This window comes from Vidua macroura, chromosome 5 (genome assembly GCF_024509145.1).
Source record: "Vidua macroura isolate BioBank_ID:100142 chromosome 5, ASM2450914v1, whole genome shotgun sequence".
Lineage (NCBI taxonomy): Eukaryota > Metazoa > Chordata > Aves > Passeriformes > Viduidae > Vidua > Vidua macroura.
The window spans coordinates 58,242,933-58,259,890 of NC_071575.1; the positions used below are offsets into that span (position 1 = coordinate 58,242,933).

Consider the following 16,958-nt stretch of genomic DNA (forward strand, 5'->3'; position numbering starts at 1 on the left):
ACTAAACATTTAGCCTAACCTAAAACTAAGGAGAGCAATTAAGTGAATCCAGGGATTCAATAGAAGAACTCAGACTTGAAAATTACTTAAAAGTAACAGGAAAAAAAACCCTCAGCTTCTCCAAGCTGAATGCTGTAACTACCCTTTATCATTAATCCAGGACTGCCCAGGCCATGCCTTGCTCACATGTACTAAGCCACTGTGTGTGGGTGACACTGCAGACTGTGGCTGGAAAGCCTTTCTGCAGTAGGAATTGGAGTTACAGGCAGAGCAAGTGAACAGCTCATTCAACTCAATTCTGTGTTTTTCATGGGCTGCTAAAGTGACCTTGACACAGCAAGCACTGTTTTCAGGAAGACCAAGTCCCCTCACACATACCACGGAGTCTATAGCCAAAACCAGACTTCCAGGCTCCACATCTTCCTTCCACAAGGCTTCAGGCAGGTGGGACTGAATCCAACCTCTGCGAGCGCTGGTGCAGGTGCAACTCATCTTGTACAAACATTTAACAAAGAACACATTAAACCAGTACAAGAGGGAAGCTAAGTATTCTCTGAACAAGGTAAGCATTGTCAGAAACACTTAAAATACCAGCGTAAAACACAATGATATTGCCAGCTGCATTGCTGCCACCAGGAGAAAACTAAATATTGAAATGGGGAGAGCAGCACACATTCACATGTGGAGGATCTGTCCCAGACTGATCTATTTCAGCCAAACCAAACACTTGGAGCATTGTAGAGACAAACAAATGGGTCTGGATTAGATGACCAGGCAGCTCAGTCCCAGGATTACATTCCTGAGGGCAGACAAAGGTCTGAGAACGCTGTGGAAGCGAGCATAGGACAGCAGGACAGCTTCCCTGGAACACAGCAGGGATGGGGGAGCCTGCCCATTCACCCCCAGCAGGGGTACAGGTGACACAGGCACAGCACTGCAGGGTGGGCTGCTGTGACCAGAGAGCTGAGGTGACACAGAGGCTGCAGAACAGCTGCTCCTGATTAGGGAATGCTGCTGCTGAGCACACCTCCTGCCCACCCCTGGGATGGAAAGGCTTATCCCTACCTCCGGTGGCCACCGGCAGCACAGTGGCATGGAGCTCTGGCTGACAGGAGTTTGTACTCCTCCCAGCAGTCTTGTGTCATCCGTGCCCTCCTGCAAGTGGCATCTTAGAAATCACTGCTTGCTTTTTCATTCATTACATTAACCACGTAACTACAAAGTGACTGTACTCACAGAAAAGACTATCCAAAAACATATGTACACTCTCCAATAAAGTAACTGAATTATTTAAAATAAAATTCAAGTTCTTGGGCTTCAAAAGTAATAACACTCACCTGCCTCCCCCCAGAGATGGCTGTGAATCTGCCAAAAAGCACTAACTCACTTTGTTCCAAGAAATCAGGTGTAGTTTTGATAAACAAATAATTGAAGTTTGCAAGAAGCATTAGCACAAAGCATTTTTAGGTTTATTTAAATAAAAATTATAATTTATACAAGACTTTTTAAACAAACAAGATTTTCTTAAAAAATGTACAGGGCAAATAATTTCATTATTTCAGTTATTCATACAGTATAAGTCTTCTGTCAAACAAAAGTTACACTGATAATGAATTATTTACAATTTCAAAATATAGACTCAAACTTCAGACATAAAAATTTTAACATCCATTATATTTCAATGATTAGTAGAAATTAAACATCTGCCAAAATGTACAGAGTTCAATAAAAACTACCAATGTTTTCAAACAGGTTTAAGTAGCCAAAAAACAGGTACATCCTTTCATCTCTTCACAGTCGGGTAAAATTCCTTTTCTCTTTGTCTGCAGAACGAGGGTAGAATTTTGCTGCTGGCATCCTGTGTGATGTTGCTACTAATAAATAGCTTGTTTCATTCAATCTTGCCTCACAAAAGCTACAGTGCACAGAAAGGCATGATTTCATATTTCAGCTTGTTTCGCTTTTAAATTTAAATGGTCAGTGATAAAGAATTAGTCAGTTTTCATCTCCCTTTCTTTATTGTCTTTAAAAGGGACTCAAACTAACCAACCAACTTCTAAAGAAGTTAAATCCAATTACACGTGAATGATCCAGACATCCACAGACATGAACAGAATTGCAAATATAAACAGCAATCAGACAGAATGACAAGAACATCACTTTCAGCTATTTAGAAGCACTTTACATTAAGTGTTCCGACCCAGCCTGTTTCTGAAGTGCACCAGGCTGTACTACAAAACTACGTAGGAAGATTGGAATTTAAGGTGGGAGCTTCAGTGTGATCACACAAGTCAAGGATACATTCACTCACTGCCCATCCCCTCCTGCCCTCCAGACCCCAGAGGGTGCAGCGGGGAGGAAAGCGCGAGTAAACACTCAAAGGTCGCCTTCAGTCTCTGAAGTCAGGGGCACCACGGGAGCAGCTGAGCAGCAGGGAAACCGGATAACCCAATGTAAAGTGAAATTTGCAAAATATGTACACAGATGTCCGTCAATTATATTACAACTCTATTAAAAAAAACAAACAAAAAAAAGAAATCCAGTCTGTTTTCTCTAAACTAGAACCAATGTTGCATTGCAGTTTGCACTAGGTTTGCTGCTTTAAGGATCACTAACTTTTAAATTCACACTGTTAAAGCGTGGATTCATTTCAAACATCAGCACATTAGATTTTATAAGACATTTCTAATTTCTTCATTCAGAAAATAAATTTTAAGAGTGTATTGTACACATGAGGCATTTCAGTCTGGGAAAAGGATAATGATATCTCTTCTCCCTCTCGGAAGCCTAGGTATGGTTAATTGTCCTGGCACCAGCAGTATAGATCCTATAGCTCCTCCAGGAACCAGAATCTAGGACAACCCTGTACACGAGGGTCACCAGTGAAGGGTGGGAGGGGGAGGAGGTAATAAGTGCAAGTCAACTGATTTCCTACTGAAACTGCTATTATGATCAGAGTGAAGGTATAAATTACACTTGAAAAATGATACAAAAATAAGAAAAAGAGCATGCTCTCTGTAAAAAATATAGTTTTCTGTTTCTTCAAAAAAAAAGGATAACCTTAAAACACACCCAAGGGATTTTTTTCTTAAGACAAAATGAATGAATCTGATTAAGATTTATATAACATTAAGCTATTTTAATGCCTATTTTTAGCTGCACTTGCTATTCAAGGAAGATTCTAGAAAGAAAAGCCAAATTATAATATGTAGCAATTATAAAAAAGATATTAACTGATTTTAAAGTAGTTTTGATAAGAAAGATTTAAGAGTAATTTTTACTTAAACATATAACCCGAATGTGTAAAGTTATGAAACCATGAACTGTCAAGCTACATCCACTTTAAACGGTGGCAAAATGGATTTCCCACCAGTTCACTTATATTTGAAGTTTCCAGGCCCTGAGTTACAGCATACCAAAGGTGGTGTCAGAAATGCACCCATTTTTCAGGTCATGCACAGACATATTCCAGTGCTGCTCTAAAGTGAGAACTTGAAAATTGCATTTTAACCATTACAGTGTTTTTTCCCCTGTTCTTGCTTACATTTCCACCCAGGGCATCAGTGTTTCACTTTACAATACTCAAACAGATTATGGTATTCAACACTACTGTTTAATATAAAATTTGTATTAAGTTTTCATATCCTACCTTTTCATGGCCAGACTAAAATAAGGTTTGTACAGTTTGACCTCCACCTTCTTCATCACTCCTGCACTTATTGATATACTTCAATTTAAAACTGTGCTAAGAGTTAACACCCTTTGGTGTTTGCTACCCCTCTCCCTCCTTCATTTTACCCCTTTCCTTACAAAGAAAGGAAATTCCTGTTCAAAAAAAAAACAGAGAAAAAAATCCATTAAATTAAATCTCATTTTACATAAGAATTTGCATCTCCATTGCTTTTTTTTTAGGGCCATTCATATAATGTCTGGACACATCTATACTACTCAACTCAAAAGACACAGCAAAGGAAAAGACACTCTGGAAGGCTTGGCATAACTCCTACTGTGCTTTCATGAAAATGCAAATAAAATTCTAAACCTCTCAGATGGGTGCTATTATATAGAGTATAAAAGCTTTCTAATATTAAAGACAAAGGTCAATATGTGCTTTGCTGCTAGACAGGCCTGAGAGAGTTTAGAGGAGTGCAGCCTTCCTGCTTTACCTGGCATTTGTGTTTAATTGTTACTAAAATTTAGTTCTGCAAGGGGGAAGACAGAAAGCACACCAACGCTTCTCAAACTATGCTTTGAGAGGAACAAGTGCTTTCAGTTGCTATATTATAGCATAATTTTATCATAAGGTAACTCAAGAAAAGAGCCAAATTAAAAAAGATCACATCTGAGTTTAGTTTAATCGTTCCAACCTCCCCAGCACAAAAAGCCTTCAAGTCTTTAATGCATTAACATACAAACGCCTTGTACATGCAACATGTACAACAGCTGAGCCCTTCTAGGACAAGTACCTATAGAAATATAATTATAAGATGCCTAACATTTTAGGAACAACATTTCGGCGCCCTCTTTTATAAAAAGTATCTGCCTGCCTTCCTTCCTCTTGCTTTGGTTTATGAGGAAAGGAAGATATACTTACAAACTTTCTCCTCCAATTCACTGTACAAGTAATTTAAAACATCTCTATGCAGGAAAAATTGAAGCTAACCAAACCAATAAAACACCCTTCTGCAATGCAAAAATTAGCAAGGAGGAGTTATTTTAAACGCAGTTGTGGAAAATACTAATACTAAGAAGCTAATAATTCCTCAGTGTTGCCATCAGTTTTAATAAAGGACCCAATTAAAAACTCCAAGCTGAAGAAGGAGACTTCAGGCTGCTGCAGTCATCATTCTCACATCTCAGGGAAAAACAACTAAGATAAAGGGACAAATGAATTCCTAGTGACATCAGTGGAGACAAAGGGATCAATCTGTTATATAGTCAGGTCTCTGAGCATCTTCCCAGCTTTTAATGTCAATAAATAAACATTAAAAGTGCTTAATGTGCAAGGCTAATAGTGATGATAGCACTTTCACTGTTTTCATTTGGTTTTTTTGTCTTTTTTTACAAAAACCTTAAAAACAAACATGAAGGCATATATAAAATACACTTGGTTTATGTAACAGATAGAATATAAACCACCAGACAAGAAAAATTATTGCAAAATAGATGAGGATGTTCATTTTTTTCACTACCAAGTCATACAAGAAGAAAGTTTCCTTCAGCTCCTCCAAGATAAGACACTAGCTTTCACTGCTGGATGATGCAGATGTTATTTTCATGTATTGGCTGAAAATTGTCTCAAAAGCTTCATCTCTGTGTACCATGGCACCAAACACCAAAGGCTAAATGACAGAAAAAAACACATCATGTCAGTCCACAAAGAAAAATAATTTCCTCTAGGTATATTTCTGTCAAGTCACTAGGAACAGATTAATTGTACTAGAAATGCATTGATAAAGACAAAATAATCCTTCTCTCTATTAAATCCTTGACCATGTGGCGTATTTTCCAATATTTTTCACTTCTTTAAAATCTTCATCTGTCAGTCCCTCCCACCTGAAAGCCTCCTCCCCCATGGACACTCTCAAGCCAACAGCTTTTTGTTTCAGACTGCGTAGCAGACTGCATGCTCCTGATGTAGGATGCTGGGGAAAAGCTTTCTAAAGTGTCAAACACTCCAGACACAGTAGACCAAGCTGAATATTTAATTCATTAAAATTCTGAAGACAAACATACTGAATAATAGACAAGTTAATTTTTTTAAAAAAGAAAAAAAGCCAGCCACTGGCATAAGGGGACAAAAAAAGCCTTTATGCTGATGTTAACCAGAGGAGGAAAAGGTAAGAAATCCAACACAGCAATACAGATACAGCCAGCTACTTACTTTCTGTGTAGATGGTGTTGATACAGCAATACCCATCCCTGATCCCGGGAGAACAGAGAGCACTTTATACTAAAAAAAAGCAAAAAAAAAGCCACACACAAAGACATAAGATACCTTCTGTACTCAATAATTGCAAAAGTTGCTGCAGAGGTTACACAATCCATCACTGGCATGTCCTCCCAGCCACAACTAAGAGAGCTCCACTAAAACCAGGATGAAGCTAGCTGCCATTCTCTGGAGTCTCATTCTCCTGGACTCGCTGGGTACAGCCTCACCCAGACAGCCAGGACCCTTCTCCCCACTTCCTCCCATGAGCTGCAGCAATGCCCACCCTGCTGGAAGCAGCCCCAGCCCCTCCACGAGCATCAGTCCTGCTCCAGCACACGGGGCTGAGCCAGCCGTGGTGTGGGGAACCGCACGCAGCCGGATGGGGTGGGCAGGGCACAGCCCATGTGAGAGGGCCTGTGTGCATCTCCCACAGCTTCCCCTACAGCTGACATCCATCCACTCCTTCAGTGGAACAGCAAGCAGACCAGAAAAAGCTTCTTTTCCAAAATTAGATAGAAAACAGGGTATCACAGATTCATCATTAAGGTCAGAAAAGAGCTCCCACCTTTAACCAAACACCACCATGTCAACTAAACCATAGTATCCAGTGCCACACGTGGATTGCTTGCTTGTTTTTGTAGAAAGAATACAGACAAGAAGGAATACAGTTGGCTGAACTTGGGAGTATTCACAGGGAGAAAGTGACATTCAAGTCAGACCTGCGTTTCCCACCTCCAAATAAAACCAGGCACAGTACATTTTTATGCTTGACTGCATGATCCCCATCTCATCTTCATTAAAAACGCTACACAGATGCAAAAGAAACTTTATGGCAGTAAAGGCATACTGAACAACAAAGTTGAAGTATGATGCTTGAAATCCATTAATATGAATTATTAATTCCAGTAGGAATGCTCAATTTGAGCATAAGCTGTCTGCTTTATAGACATGTCATAGAAATAGAAGGAATTAATTTGAAAATCTGGAGGTACTTCTGCAGTAGTAGACACCAGGCTGAGATGTTTCTTTCTCAACATGATTTAATCTGTGGTAAGGATGCAAGCAGAAACTAAGGGTGTCTGTGTTCAAGATAGGGACAAGTTCAGAAAGGGTAACAAAAAGTGATGTTAAAGGCCATAGAGAGTGGTGCGAGGCACTAGTAAAGCCATTAGTAACCACAGGCTGATAAACCTCAACCAGAGGAAGGACAACATTGCCCTTGCTATGCTTCCAACCTTCCACTTCTTGCCTCTGTTACTGATGGGTCCAACTAGACTAAACTCCAGCCCATCCCAGTCTGGCTATTCTAATGATCTACCTTTTTCCACTGACAACAATCCTGCCTCCCTCTGAGGCACCTACTTTTAAGATGGTGCATCTATCAATATTCACACCCAAACTGAAGTTAGTAATACACAATTCCTGCTACCAATAGATCTTAAGGCCTACACAGCTCTGGTCAACACTGGAGTTAGTAAACAATATAACTTAAATTTAAAAAAAAAATGCATGAGTGTAAGGGTTTAGCAAACTAGTTTGTCTTCATGCTCATAGCAAGTTCGCTTGTGCTGAGTCTGAAAAAGCAGTTCTGTGAAACATTCATAATCAAAGAATTACATTTCACTTATACAAATTATCAGTGGCATGCTTTTCCAAAATAACAAAAGCACAAATGAAAAACATGAGTAGCTGAACAGAAAACCAGTTTTCTCCCCTATTTACAACACCAACCAGACATACCTTCTGGATATCTGTTATGTCCGACAGCTTTATAACTTTATTTCTTTTTGATGAGCCGGATTTTGAGCTTTCAAAGCACAAGTAACTGAAAACAAGAAAAGAAAGTGTTAATTTTGATAGAGTGTTTTAAAATAAATTTCTCAAATATCCTCTTGTCCCTTCTGAACTTTGAAATCTCACAAGTTAAAATAACTTTCAAAATAAAAAAAGTCATTCAGTTCAGTTATGGCTTCTAATTTAGCGCAAACTTTAATGAATTCTAACAGCTGGCTGGTGTGTCTGAAAGCCCAGAACATACAGTATGCATACACACATAAGAATTATTGTGTTTTTATTACTGCACTGAATGGTTAAACCTGACAAGCATTTTAAAGACACACAAGGGACATATATCCTTAAACAGCTGAAATACCAAATGTCAAAAGGCTTATACGTCTTTCACCATCTTAAAAGAAGATTAATGAGAAACACTGTATTAGTTTCATGTTATTGTGCTGCAGACAAAAGCTCAGATTTCTAAACATTGGAGAGCAGCCTCTATCACTAGCTGACACTGCATACAGATGAGCTTTACTTCCTTTCATTACACTCCAAAGGAACTTCAGTGCAAGACCCAAACAGTAATGACCATAGCTATTCAGTCCTGGGAGGCTGGGAGGTAAGTAAGGAAATTTAAAAAAACAACCACTCACCCATAAAAATTTGAACCCAATGCTTAATTTTCAATTTTCTTTTTTGTTGCTGTTATTTCAAGGAAGCTATATGTTCAGCTTGCTTAAAAAAAAAACCCAAACTAAGAATATTTGTCAAACAGTTGTTGATCACAATTTTCAACGTTCACTTAGGTTTTAGGTATCTATCACTTAGATTTTCTAGTATCTATACAGTTAGTATGTTATCCACATCAAGAACTGCGGCTTCTAACAGCTGTCTGTACAGAGCTACTTTGCATTCCAATGCAAGCCTTTCCAAGGCAAAATCTCATCTGTTAAGCATAGCCACACACCAGGTTCAGCTCCCCCTCTCCTTTGATGCTTCCTTGAGTTTGCAAAGCACTTTGAAATGGCATTTTTGTTTCAAAACATTATTAAAGGACCCTTTTTAGATTCAAATGCTTTAATGTCTCAAATTTCCCTCCTAAGAAAGGCGTGGAGTGCAATGACTCACTTTTCTGTGACATAAAGAACTCCATTCCTGATGTAGTCTGTAGGCATCTTCCGATCCCTGTTAATCAAGCAACAGCGCCAGCCATTTTCACACACTGAAAAAGTCAAAACAAGAAATCCTGCTCTAAGAAAAAGAGAGACTGGCACTATCCCCAACAGTCTCCTTATACAATAGAAAACACTGAATATTAAACTTGAATATTAAACTTTAGATACCTAAAAGTGCTTAGAAAGAAAAGCCTAAATCAGGTGTTCTAGACACCATAACATCTGTTTTAACACTAATTTTGAAAAAAAAAAAACCAAAATAAAAACCACCCACACAATTATTCCCATTAACTTGACTTCCAGATTTGCATAACCATAAAAGGAACAGCAGGCTGTGCACTCTTTCAAAGAGCTGCAAGGGTATGGAATGAAAGAGACCTTCTCCATTCATCCTAATTTAAAGCAAGACCTTTAATCAAAAGCTTACACCAATACAATGCACAGAAAAAGAATTCAACTTCAAACTATCCTTGGCTTTTTACAAAATATTCTACTAATGTATCCTTCCTGTGGCATCATACCTGGCAAAGGACGTTCATTCTCTGACAGGTTAAAAACTTCATGGAAATTTCCTCTCTTGGTGGTATGAAAACGACTTGTGTCTTCATCTTTGCTAATTCCAGTTGGAGCACTTGAGCCCACGTAACTCCTGGAGGCTGCTGTTTGAAGCTGCAGAAAAAGAAACACGATTCCAAAATCTGAGCAGCAACATTTAAGCTACACTCTCAAAAATAATTTAGCTAACTAGTCTTTCTAAAAAAAAAACAAACAAAACAAAATCTATAATGCAACAATTTTCATTAACTACTTCCATAAATTAACTTCAGACTACTGCACTATGCTGCTGCTAAAGCACAAGCCTCTATTATGGTACCTGAACATAACCTTTTAAAGTGCTAGCCTTTGATAGATGCACTTTAGTGGGGTGAAGCACATGGTGTTAAATGTACCTAACTTAAAATACCTTTTTTCTACAGTAAAGGCTATGTCTCATTAGATACAGCTAAGTCACTGCAAACAGCTCCAATGATTGTAACTAGTGGGACTACTAACAGACAATATATTATCAGTACTTGGCTTGTTTCCAAGAGATAAACAAAGAAGTTTAGAAAGAAAAAAGAGAAAAAAAAGCCACACAGAACAGCATAAGCTCATTATGAATACAAATGCTGAAAATGAAAGGAAGTTTTCCACACTATGATCCATACCTTTTCATGCCCTGACAGCTAGCAGGAAAAGAAACAAACAACACAAATGTGACAGTGACAAAAGAAAAAAAGTGAAATCTATTTAACAGTATACACAGAATAAAACATGAACTGAGTGGCACTGCAAGATTTTGCTCACAAACCAAGAGACTACACACAATGAATGCAATTAAAAACGAGTTATGAGTGGTTAGAGCACACCAGTTCAATTTATTCAGGTTGCATTAGAAGCACTGATCTTTTCTGTGCTTTGAAGTTGCACTGCATTTTGAGAGTGTTGACACATAAAACAAAATCTGAATGGTTGTTGGCATCTTTGTATGTATCCTAGTATGGAGCTCCTAAAACCAAAGTACTTGAGTAAAATCTAGTTTTAAACAGAGCTCCTTAACCACTGGAGACTGCTCTGGCAACAAGCCTTGCTTCTGGAAGGACAGCAGACAGTTTCTTTTGGAAAGCTTGCCTATATTTTCATTTTCATCTTGGTGGGGCAACACACGATTCCAAAAGCTGGCACTAGCAGCTCTGCTCTTAGCCCTACTATGCACATGCAGTTAAACAGCTGGCAAACTGACAACATGGAAGCCCAGGACTAAGCTCTTCTTCTGTAAAGGCCCAATGCTGCTGAAAGCCAAGCAGCCTTCAGCTGCTTTTTTTGTTACTTTGCACTAAATTGGCAGCACTCAACACCTCCCAGGATTTACACACTAAGAAAAGAAATCCAAAGGAAATGAAAACATGTGAAATGCAATTGCTAACTAGAAACCAGACTGACAAAACAGGCACAGCAGAGGGCATCTGCCACCTGCCTTTTTAGGGTACCTGTAAGACAATGGTGCCTCAGGGGGAAAAAAATAAAGTAAATTAACATGGAAAGCAAATGGTTGATGGCAACTGATATCACTTCTGCAGTGCTGAGTCCCTGGAACCAAGGAAAATAACAGCTTCTTCAACAATCTGTGTGCAACTGAATATGAGAAAAATTTTCTGAAGGCCTTCTTAGACAAGCTATCTGGCTGCACATGCACACAACCAGGTGAAGCACCATGGCCCAAAATACAAAAATGATCAAAGCAAGAGGTCTAATGCTCTTTGTGCTGGAATAAGGACTATTTCTTCTCTCTGCTACACTGCTTCCTACCTACCTGTTATATAAAGAGATTTTAAAAATGGAGTTTAAACTTCAGTACCATTACCCATCTGGTGGCTGAAAATGTGAGTAGTTCTGTCCTTACTTCTAGTCCTGCATGCAAATGTTTCCTCTTTACCACTCAGGCTTGAGACAACTAATGGTCAATTGTAAGAGAAAAGCATTTTGATAAGCCTTAAATCTAACTGGAAGTGACTGGATTTGTAATGCTGGAGTCCTGACTGTCTAAAAACGTCACCAGCAACCTAGAGGTATTCCTTTTCACTTGATCTGTCATCAGCTTTTGACATACAACCTTTACCCATTAGGTACTGCTGTCAGGACTGTTCTCTAAGGACACAAGGTCAGAGTGGTGGTACAGGCAATTAATATTGCATTGTGTCTAAGTTTACTCTGTCTTGTACGCTGTTTAATAATAAGAAGCCGAAGCAAATGCACACATGCTGGCACTACATGCTTTTGGGCTCTGCCTTAGCTATGAAAAAAAATTAAAAACCCTCTTTGGCTTTTACTTTTTAGTACAAAAATCTATTTTTCATACTGTGAGGTTTGCAGAAATCTCTCAAGGGGTAAGGAAGTTTCTCTAAAATTACTGAGATCAAGTTCATGTTTTCAAAGGCATTTGGAAGCAGGTAATGCAGTCCTGCACATCCTGTCCAGGAAGACAAGCCAAGGCCACTGAGCCAGACCTGGCAGTACAAAAACCCTGTCTCTACTTGTAAAATTAAAGCCATGAAGAAAAGCCAAGAGGAGTAACTACTCTCTAAGTTTATGGATTCAAGTTCAATTGACTCAATCAATTGAGTCAGTAAATTTAATCAGAATCAATCAATTCAAAATCTTTTCAGACAATTCAGGATCTTTCCACCTCTAAGGCAGATTAGAGAAACTTATCAATATGATGTCACAACTACCAAGTATGTGAAAGATAACCTGTAAGTGTGAGAAGCACAGAAGCTTTTAAGATCATCTTCTGCAAGTAAGAGAAATACAGGCCATGGATGGCTTAATCCAACTGCTTATTAACTCAACTCATCCATTGGAAAACAGGAACAGAAGACTCACTTTCTGTAACAGACTGTCCTTGTCCACTTCCTTCTGAAATAGTCAATTGTGCTGCAGTTATTTTACCACCCTCTGCTCCACCACCTCCCAAGCCCCAGATTTCCTCTTAACAACTAAGGGGTCATGTGCTTATCCCTTTTACTCTCCAGTTGTATACCCAAGCTGAATTACTGCTCAGTACTGTGCATTTCAGACAGTACTCAGAAACTCCATGAATGCATTTAGATATTGTGCTAAGAGGCACTAAGCAAATGCTAAAATGGCATTAGACTCAAGGTTTACTACAACTATTTTAATTTTTAAACTAATAAACATTGACAAATCCAGGGATATGTAAAGCCCTGACTCAGTTACCATGTCAGGCCCCAAAAGAATTTACCAAATATGCACAAAACACAATATTTAGTGATTTAACTATGACATTTTAAAGAAAATGTACTGCTGGAGTACGAACATGAAGTGATTTATCACCACTATGCCAAAAGGTTACCTAATACAAATAAACATGAGACATCATGTCTAAATATGTGAAGTACCTCACTACCTTTGTTAGTGATTATCCCATTAGAAAGCTGCATATTATACTCAAGCCTTTTTCTATTTTTTAACTGCACTTCAATTTAAGTATGTAAATTTCCACTGAAAAAGAATGTCTAAGAATAGAGAAAGTGGATACAAAAAGACTGTATTTGACAACAGAATTACACAAAATGTAGATTAAAGAAATTAGTATGAATATGGATGGTGTTATATTTGTGTGTTTAGCTTCATGATTCACAGTACATCTATACATGCATATACATTTTTGATAACTGAATCCTTTCATACAAGAAACAGAATCCATAGAAGAACTGTAAATCTTGAAAATAATAAAAAAAGGGATATTACAATCAACTAACATTGATTGTAAGGATTTAATTAACCTTCTCTTTAATGTGCTCTAGTCACTGGAGAAAAGGAAAAGGGACAAAGGGATCTGGTTTTCTAAGGCTGGGAACATAGGGACAAAAGGATTCATTACCCTTACCCGTCTCGACACTGTAGCATTAGATCTTTCTTTGAGCTGAGGATCTGTCAGGAGACTTATCCAGATGATATAAGGAGTATCATACTTAGCTCTTAGTCTGGGGCATCGTTTGAAGATAAAATCAATAAGGAAGAACTTGATTCCAGCATAGAGTCCTGAAAAAAAGGTCACTTCAGTTTGAATGTTGAAGAGGCATTAAGAACATCACTGTTTTGATCATATTTTCAAAAGTTCACAAATGAAACCGAATCCTGTATATTTAGTCACAGTGTTAAAACCATTCTCCTATGTTTACTATTTTGTTATTCTTCTTCCAACACCAGAAAATTATTTTTCTTTCCTTCCCGTCCCCAGTTCTTTTAAACATTTACATAGCCACTATTATGCAGAAGAACATTTGAACAATTCAAACATATGCTCCTTATTACCAGAAGCATTCTGAAAACATTATATACTATCAAAAGAAAAAACACACCAGAGCATTCAACTATGCAGCTCCTGCAAGAATTTTAATGGCAACAGAGGGCTCTCACGTACTACATAAAACTCTATCTTCCAGTCCCAACTCTTATCTTATACAAGTTAGTTCCTTGCATTCTGCTATTCAATACGGGCTTAAAATTTTCTCTCAAAACTTTACCGAGTGCAATTCAGATCTCCTAAGAGTCAAACAATTATTCCTCACGCATATAAATTCAATTGCTGTGTCAAGCAAACATACATTTATGTTCAAGTTAACAAAATTTGAAGTTCAGTGCCACTAAAAGTAATACTCATTTGATTACATCATTACTTTAATGAAAAAATGAGAGTTCTTGGTTCACAGTACAGGGCTTCATACCTTAGCAAAGAGTCTCATGATGTAGTGAGAACCCTTTTCTCAATTCCCAGCTGAGACTGAGTATCTGTAACAGACCCACAGTAGTCTGCTTATTTTGTCCAGCCCATCCTCCAAGTTTTACTAGGAATCCCACTAACTCTTTTACTTTTTTCCTACAATTTCATTTTCATGCCTCCTGTGTCATGCCACATATTTTATCTACAAGGATGTATGAGCAAAAAGACCCTCAATATACAGGATTTTCCAGAAGCCTTGGAACTGACAGTCAGAGAAATTCTGCTAACAGCTTATTATAGACTTCTTCTCTTCAAGAAGCAAAAGCATTATTCAATCTTTTCCTATTATACACTGAGATGGTTTTCAAAATGGTCAGGACAAATGATGCCAAGCACAATGAAAATACTTTAAAACACTGCATGATTTATTAATGCAGGTTTTCTCCCTTAAACTCTAAAATTCTCCCTCTAAAGATCATGTAAGTTTTAACCATTAAGTCTAGACTGTAACAGGTGAATTATTTATTGTGTTTACCCAATGCAAGCCCAAGAATCCTGTAGGGCAAAAAGCAGGATGCAATAAAAGCTGCCCATAGAGCAATGTAGAGCTTCTGTGTAATTTCTGGCTGGACCCACATGAACAAGCTGAAAAGAAAAAAAGAAGCAAAATTTTAATACCAGTGTTACAGATATTGGTCAAGTCTTGTTTCAAAAGGGAGGAAAATCTCACATCAGATAACTTACTTTTTAAATTTTTCCAGTATGTCTGCCATCTTGCCAAAAAGGTTCTGCATAAGAAGCAAGAGAATTAAAACCAAGTCCTGCATTGTTTTGGGGATTTTGTCCACATAATGAAAACAAATAGCTTTCTGACTTTGTTGGTAAACAATTCCCAGAAGTGATTTTTTTTTTTAAACTAATTTTTAGCCATTTTTATACTTCACAACTGAGTAAATCCAGAACAGAATAGCAACATATGATGACTTCCATCTCATTTAACCTTGTTCTGTAACTTGACATTGATTATTACAAGTGAAGAAGCTATTTGATCCCACTGTCATGACTGGAAAGCATTTACATTACTGAAAATATTTTAAATTAAGCTGTCAATCTAAGAGTAAAGAGCTTTTGTTGGTAGGTAACAAAACTGAAGGTTTCTTCAGATATTTTGAGTGCTCAAATTTCAGGAAGTGGTATCTGAGTTCATCAAAAGGACTATTAGCTTCTTGGAAACAGACCATTATCATGTTTTATAATAAACCATTGGAGACAGCAGATTTCAACTAATTCCAACAAATGGGGAGGCAATTGACCCCTGCTCAGGACTTAGGCCATATTCTCTAACCAATCCTTACTGTCAGAGCACCTGAAAATTTCACATTCCCAATAAATTTCCAAAAGTGTTCATATAAACATATGCACCGCCCCCAGCAGAAGGAAGGAGCTGAGCAGTCACAGTTAGTAGGGAAGGTTAAACCCCTTCTCTCATCAGCACACCATCAAGCACGGCACAGGGCTGCAGTTCAACTGGATGGTGCAGTCACTCAGCTGCTACGTCATCCAACTCAGGGAGCTGGGAGAAAACCTTCCTTCAGCCTCTCCAACACCAGCAAATTTCAAGACTTGGAGGGGCTGGAGTTTTTTAAAACATGCTGTTTTAGAGACACAATGCAAACTACAGCTAAAGAGACCACAGCCTTCAGCTAAATCTTAAAGGAACAGAGTCTCCTACATCAGTTCCATGACTAGCAAATTTGGGATATGGATCCACACTCCAGTACATTTTGAAGATTCACCACCCAATCTAAATTATCAGAAGCTTGTATGATATATAAGGTAGAAAACTCTGAGAAGTTGCTTCTGTTCCCCTCCGGAGTTTGCTCAGAGCTGCAGTCAGAGAACCACAACCCACTGTCTGAAGCATCATGCCATTTCAGAAGCTCCAGGAATCTTACTGAGATCTCCACTGCTCATGGGTAAATTCCCTTTGCAAGAGAAGTATTTCTTCTTCAAGCATTTGTTTTGACATGCTGCGTAACAACCTCCTTTAAGCACTTGGACCATGAACCCCCTTGTTTCTAAGGAGGCAGCCAGAGAGCAGCACAGTACCTGCGCCTTCTGAGCCACGTCTAGAACAAGCTGGAACTTTTCAGACACAGTCAGGTCCTCTTTTGGGTGCTCCTTAGGCAAGGAAGAGACAATCCATTGATTTACAGCTCAGATAAAATGTATTTTACAAAACTTGTCAGAACAAGGTGACCCCCCCAACATTCTTAGCAATACTCATCTCACTTTTAATCGTCTCTACATTTACCATTTTCCTCCCTTGTTTCAGATCTACTTTTTATGTCTTTCACTGCTGGTTATTTTTAGTTTTTAATGTTTTGGGGGGCTCAGGGGAGACTTTATCATTCTCTACAACTATCTGAAAGGAAGTTATAATGAGGTGGGGGTCAGTCTTCTCTCCCAGGTATCAAGTGACAGATCAAGAGGAAATGGCCTCAAACTTTGCCAGGGGAGATGTAGCTTGGCTATTCAGAAAAATTTGTTCATTAAAAGGGTTGTCAAGCCTTGAAACAGGCTGCCCAGGGGAAGTGGAGTCATTATCCTTGGAAGTATTTAAATGACACTTAGATCTGTCACTCAGGGACATGTACCCAGACCCAGTGATGGGGCTGGCAATGCTGAATTAACAGATGGACTTGATGTTCTTAAAGAAAACAGAATGCAAGACTTCTTGAAGATCCCACAGGACCTAATTTGTCCCAAGCTTAAAATTCATTAA

General features: G+C 38.4%; 1 protein-coding gene across 6 annotated transcripts in view; it reads right to left on the reverse strand.

Annotated features, from left to right (window-relative positions):
* Positions 1 to 5,097: 5,097 nt before the first annotated feature.
* The window catches only part of GRAMD4 (GRAM domain containing 4), a 71,802-nt gene continuing 59,941 nt past the window's right edge, over positions 5,098 to 16,958 (reverse strand). For all 6 annotated transcript variants that reach the window (XM_053977478.1, XM_053977481.1, XM_053977482.1 and 3 more), the window contains 9 exons: positions 16,283 to 16,354; positions 14,918 to 14,961; positions 14,709 to 14,818; positions 13,337 to 13,491; positions 9,408 to 9,555; positions 8,840 to 8,933; positions 7,673 to 7,757; positions 5,885 to 5,953; positions 5,098 to 5,342 (listed from right to left, as the gene is read on the reverse strand). In XM_053977478.1, the coding sequence (XP_053833453.1) occupies positions 5,241 to 5,342; positions 5,885 to 5,953; positions 7,673 to 7,757; positions 8,840 to 8,933; positions 9,408 to 9,555; positions 13,337 to 13,491; positions 14,709 to 14,818; positions 14,918 to 14,961; positions 16,283 to 16,354 (879 nt within the window). In that variant the 3' untranslated portion in view covers positions 5,098 to 5,240. The remainder of the gene's footprint in view (positions 5,343 to 5,884; positions 5,954 to 7,672; positions 7,758 to 8,839; positions 8,934 to 9,407; positions 9,556 to 13,336; positions 13,492 to 14,708; positions 14,819 to 14,917; positions 14,962 to 16,282; positions 16,355 to 16,958) is intronic.